This window comes from Pinus tabuliformis, chromosome X, assembly GCF_031772625.1.
Source record: "Pinus tabuliformis cultivar Carrire ecotype Pingquan chromosome X, CPIR1, whole genome shotgun sequence".
Taxonomy (NCBI): Eukaryota; Viridiplantae; Streptophyta; class Pinopsida; order Pinales; family Pinaceae; genus Pinus; species Pinus tabuliformis.
The window spans coordinates 1021662236-1021668003 of NC_142308.1; the positions used below are offsets into that span (position 1 = coordinate 1021662236).

Genomic DNA, 5768 nt, shown 5'->3' on the forward strand with positions numbered 1-5768 from the left:
TACCAAGTGTTGAGGGGAACCAAATCTCTTGAGGTACAAACTTCTTTTAGAGTGAAAAAAGATTTGATCCCTCTTGGCGCTTGGTAGATCCGGAGTTAAAATAGATTTAGATGTGTTAATATAGTTAAATTTAAGGTAGCAAGTTTAACAATTACTTAAATACTTTTATTATTATACCTCTCGTAATCATGGTATTACCATTCAGTTTTTCCTTTGATTGCATATTAGTTTGTCTTTGACCAAATTGTTTTGCCCATTATCCATAGTTTAACATTGAGAATTCAACTTTTGTCATTTATTATTATTATTTAAATTTATCTATTTATAACGTAATTGGTTGAAGTCTTATTATCGGGTCTTTAGTAACTTCCATTTCTATTAGGTACTAATTTTGTATTTATTATTTATTATTTATATTTATATTTCTTTATTTATTTTAATTTAATTTATTTTTTATTTTTCCATTTTTATTAATTATAGTTTTTCTCCCTATTTTCAATTTAAAATAAAATACTATCCTATTAAAAATATATTTTAATAAATTTAATTATAAAAAATAATATATATTAATAAAAAATAAAACACATATATAATTAAAAAGACATATATATTAAAATGTATATATATTAATATAAAAATTATTAATTAATTTTTTATAATACTATTAAACAATAGTATTTGATTAATTATTTTATTTTTGTGATAATTTTTTATTTATTATTTTTTTAATTTAATTAAACTATATTTAAATTAAATGACCAATATTAATTACTATATAAATCTAGTTTATATTATTTTTATTTTAAAATTTAATTTAATATAATATTAATATTTACAAATAATTAATTTATTAAAAATATATATATATATATATATATATATATATATATATATATTAAAAAATATCATATTTATATATATGAAAGAAACTTAAAAAATAAAAAACATTTTATATATATAAACGGGCTTGTACAAATCCTTATAAAAAATATCTATTAGTTTCTAATATATTATAAGGGAGTTGTCTATAATGCGACTTTTTGGAGATTCCGGTGACGGAATCCGGCGGAAGAAATTGAGGTCAAATCTTGATTTGTTGCAGTTAAAATGGTTTTTTAACTGCATATTTGGATTCAGCGCCCTGAAAAACCCCTTGGACGCTTTCATTGTGCAGAAACTAGCTATCAAACTTGCGATTCCAATAAATTCCTGCCGGATTTCGACCGGAAAAACCGCCAAAAAAACTTTCAAAAAGTCGCGTTATAGACAACTGCTATTATAAGCACAAAAATGCATCACAATTGCTCCCTACATTGAATACCTACCTTGTAAGTGCAGAATATTCAATCTGGAATAAATTTATATATCAATCACCACATGACCAAAAGTAACATTGTTTTATTACGTTATAATAAAATATATGTATAAAACTTATTAAAATTAATAAAATCTGTGTAAATTTTTATGACAATTAGTTTAGATATTAGTATAAATTAAGTTATTGGTATATTTCAATCGATATGTTTATTTTACGTTATTAAATCATACAAATTAATTAAAATATTATTTTTATTTTAAATTACAATTTATTTATATTTTTCAAATAAAATAAATTATAATTTTTATTAATAAATAATAAAAATTATATGTTATAAATACACCAAATTTGTATGCATAATTGTTTATAAAACCAGTTTGTTATTAAATCTAGCCATGTGTCTGTATGTTTAGTGAAATCTAAGAAATTAATAAAAAAACAATAGTTGCAGAGAAGATCTAGTAAGAGTAACGACTAATAGCAAAAATATATACATATAAACTTTGGACAAAGAGCCAATTCGACCACTAAAATAAGTTTATAATCATCAACATGTAACAAAAAATAAATATGATTATGAGACAACACCATGTGGACGATAAATAGGCTCTGTCGACGAACTGCAAACATAAGATAAAGTGGAGCCATCACGAACCTTAAGAATGCCACTACCCCAGGTCCGAAGCTAATGTCAATTTTGATAATCGGCCTGCTTCTTGGTTTCGCTCCCTGAATATGTGATGACATGAAAAAGAGTTAAAATAATTTTTAAGATGTAGAGCATGATCCAAAATTGGAGACAGAAAAATATTTTTGCAAACATGAACATTATTTAACCAATTAACCACTAGCATAGAATCAACAAACAATTGAATTTCTGAAATCCCTTGTTCAATAGTATAGTAAAGAAGGTTTCTACAAGACAATAATTATGTAGATTTATTTGATCCCGACCCAAATCCCATGGAAACATGAAAGGAGAGAGAATATGAAATATTTAAAATGAAACCACCATTACTTCTTTCCCCCGAATTGACTGTGGCCCTATCAAAGTAAGCCCACATAATTGATTGATCTGGATTTTCAGCTTCAATAACTCACACTCTTTGCACACCCTTATCGTGAGGGAAATGGCTAAGAATTACCATTACTTCATTTGCGATTGACCTTAGAGAGGAAGTTAGATCTCTAAAAATGGAACTATTGTGAGCAATCCATATCCCCTAGCAAATAATTAGAGGAAAAGATTTAAAAGTGTAAGAAGAAGGATATGATAACCATTGAATCCAATCTTCCTTAACAGAAATACCAATTCATGGTTTAAATTGATCCTCAAATGATCTACAGTCGGTCCAAATTTGTTGGCTTAATGGGAACAAAGAAACAAATGAAAGATAGATTCATCATCAGCTTTACAGAGGGCACCACAACCCAGGACATGAGTGAAATGCTTGCATATAACATCCTAGGTCAAGACTTTATCATAAATGATAAAATACATTAGAATATTTGCTTTGGGAAGACACTGATTTTTCCAAACAATTTTCCACCACCACCTAGGAACATCAGGATAGTGTTTAGATTTAATGAAGGGATAGCCCACCTTTGGGGTATATGAACCAGTCGAAGACACAATCCACACCGTTATCTCCCCTTTCAGTAATTCTAACCTTTACGTGATGTAAGGCCTGGAAGAAGTTGTTCCATGCCTCAATAAAGATCTATGTGATATCTAGATATGAGGTAGATTTCCATCCATGTCTCCAAATGGTGGAAGCAACTAGATTTTCAATATGTGTCAACCTGAATATACCCTGATCCCTCATGAAGTCAATTAAAGGATGTGCAAGAATATGATCTCTCCTGCACCCAGGAAAAGGATCCTAAGTTATTTTAACTTTGGTCCTAGAGCCAACTTTCCAAGCCAAATCTCTTCAAATAGTATCAAAGGTATTAATCATTTCCCTCCATATAATCAATACGTTCCCCTAGGTTTTTCAGGAAGAAAAAAGCGGGATTGTATTATATAGATCCTGTATAATACAGTAACAAAATAGTAACATATCATGGATTGACGTATATCATGTACCGGGGGAGATGTACAGTGCCAAAAAAATAAACAAAAAACTCAGATAAGAAGTGGAGTGACATTGGCAGAGATATCTTCAGCATCCCGCTAGGAGCATGCAACAGCGATGGAGTCGATCATATGAGACCATATTCGAGAGAAAAACAAAAAAGGATACAGACCATAAGCATGAACATTGAAACCATAGGAAAAGTTCAGAAGCCCGAGATACAGAAATCCTTTATGAAGTAAGACTCCCCATATGCCAATACCTCTAGAGACCAGATACCTGGACCAAGGAGAAGACCCTGCTTAGACAGACAGTAGGCAACCTGATTCCGAGACCTGTAGATTTGCTGAATAGAGCTACCCACCATAAGGCTCCAAAAGAACATGACTCTCTCCAACCAGCCAACAAGGTGAGGGCATCTGATGAAGCATTTACCGTTTACATGATCTACCATTAACTTGGAATCCCCAAAAATGGAAATGGAGTGGATGTCGAAATAAATGCAGAATGCGAGCAGGCCCACAAGGGCCATCATCTCCGCCAAGATATTTGTCCCATTACCAGCATTCCATGCCAGTCTGTAGTGGATATGCTCACTGATGATTATATGAACCCCACAACCACAAGAATTGCGTTGGGCTGCTCCATCGAAAAAGGCCATTGGGGGACTAAAGAGCGGATCAGACAGTCCAATCCTGTTGGACTTTTTCTTTTTAGGACTCTCATTGGGGACAGAGCCAAGGTGGTAAGAAATGTTTTGAATAATGTACATAAGAGGCACCCTTGCATCATTGAATATTTTGTTGTTTTGCCAGCTCCAGATACACCATAAAACAGTCAGAACAATCGGCCTCCATGTTTCACACTGTTTGCCCCACTAGATGAAAGCAACTTGAGTAGAATTATGTGAAGCAAGGGGAAATCAATATAGAAAGGCCAGTTCCTGCCAGATCCGCTGAATGGAGATGCACTGAAAGAACATATGAAAGTTTGTTTCCTCTGCCGATTCACACATTTGGCATCTGCTCGGGCCATGCCAGTTTCTTTTTCGCAGGTTCTCCCAGGACAGGTTTTTGTTGTAAAAAACTAGCCATGAGAAATAAATGAGCTTGGGAGCGCACCTAGTTTTCCATAAAAATAGGAAATAGTGGATGAGAGAGCGTATGTTTGGAAGCCATCATTTCAGAGTAAATATTCTTGACAGTCACCCGTTTTTTGGAACCTGTTAAATGCCAAACAAGAAAATCCTGTGAATTAGATCGGAGAAAACCACAGTTCCTCAACGCGTTCCTGAAAGGATTCCATAAATGCAGCAACGAGACCGGCAGGCCAATGTCATCCGCCGATTTCCAAATGGGAATGGGACCCTGCCAGGCAGTAATCAATTTGTCCCAAGTGAAATATCCTTTGCCGTGTAAAAAGGAAAGGATCCTATCAGGTATTGAAATGTCTGCGCGTCCACTCATGATGGGGTCGACTCCTATGAAAATTCGTTTACCTGATTGGAGGCTCCATTTTAGATTGCACAAGAAGAATGGTTCAATTTTGCGGAAGCTATGCCAGATAGCAGAACCGCTTTTTACACCAATCCTTTTCAAGCAGAACCAGTGCTCCATATGTTTACCCTTCATATATTTGGTTTTAATGGTGTTACTCCAAGGGCCATTTCCATAGATGGCTCTCCACAAGGATTTGCACAAGAGAGAATTTCCAAATGTTCTTAAATCAAGTAAGCCCCATCCCCCTGTTGACTTCGGCTTAGAAATCTGCTCCAGAGAAGTGAGATGATACTTGCCTTTAGCTGCCTTGACGTTCCCCCTAGGTTTATCAACTATACTATCCCAATATTCCACAGATAGGGGAGGAATGTAATTTTCTATTACAACTGCATACCATAAACTCTATGAGGTTAGGAAACACTAGCCATACTTTGTAGCCATAGCATGAGAGAACATAAAAATGTTCTTGGGACCCTAACCCCCTTGAGATTTTTGACAAGCAATTTTTCCTATCGAATGCAAGGAAAAGAAGACCCTTATTTCTTACGAGACCATAACAATTTGAAGAAAATATTCCTCATGCGTTCCAGGATAACTTTTTGGATACAAGCCAAAGACACCTAGAAAATAATTTTGGCTTCAAGGACATATTTGATAAGCACCAGGTGCCCATCCCTAGAAATCCATCTATGGCTCTAATTTTTAATGTGCTTCTCCACTTTTGAAATCATCCATTTCCAATCCATCATTTGATAAGTGTTATTTTTTAAATGAAATCCAATATATTCGATCCCTACATCCATCTTATAGGAATCCATCAATAGAAGATTTAAAATTTATTGAAGTTCAACAACCCCAAGGTTGGAGACAAGG

At 33.5% G+C, this 5768-nt stretch overlaps 1 protein-coding gene across 1 annotated transcript; it reads right to left on the minus strand.

Annotated features, from left to right (window-relative positions):
* Nucleotides 1–3601: 3601 nt before the first annotated feature.
* LOC149143211 (uncharacterized) lies at nt 3602–4057 on the minus strand. Its single transcript, XM_089451726.1, has one exon. It carries the CDS (start codon nt 4055–4057, stop codon nt 3602–3604), a length of 456 nt encoding a protein of 151 aa, XP_089307852.1.
* Between the last annotated feature and the right edge of the window lie 1711 nt (nt 4058–5768).

Coding starts and splice junctions, on each gene's coding strand:
- LOC149143211 (XM_089451726.1), bottom strand. CDS start 4,057: ATGGCCTTTTTCGATGGAGCAGCCCAACGCAATTCTTGTGGTTGTGGG.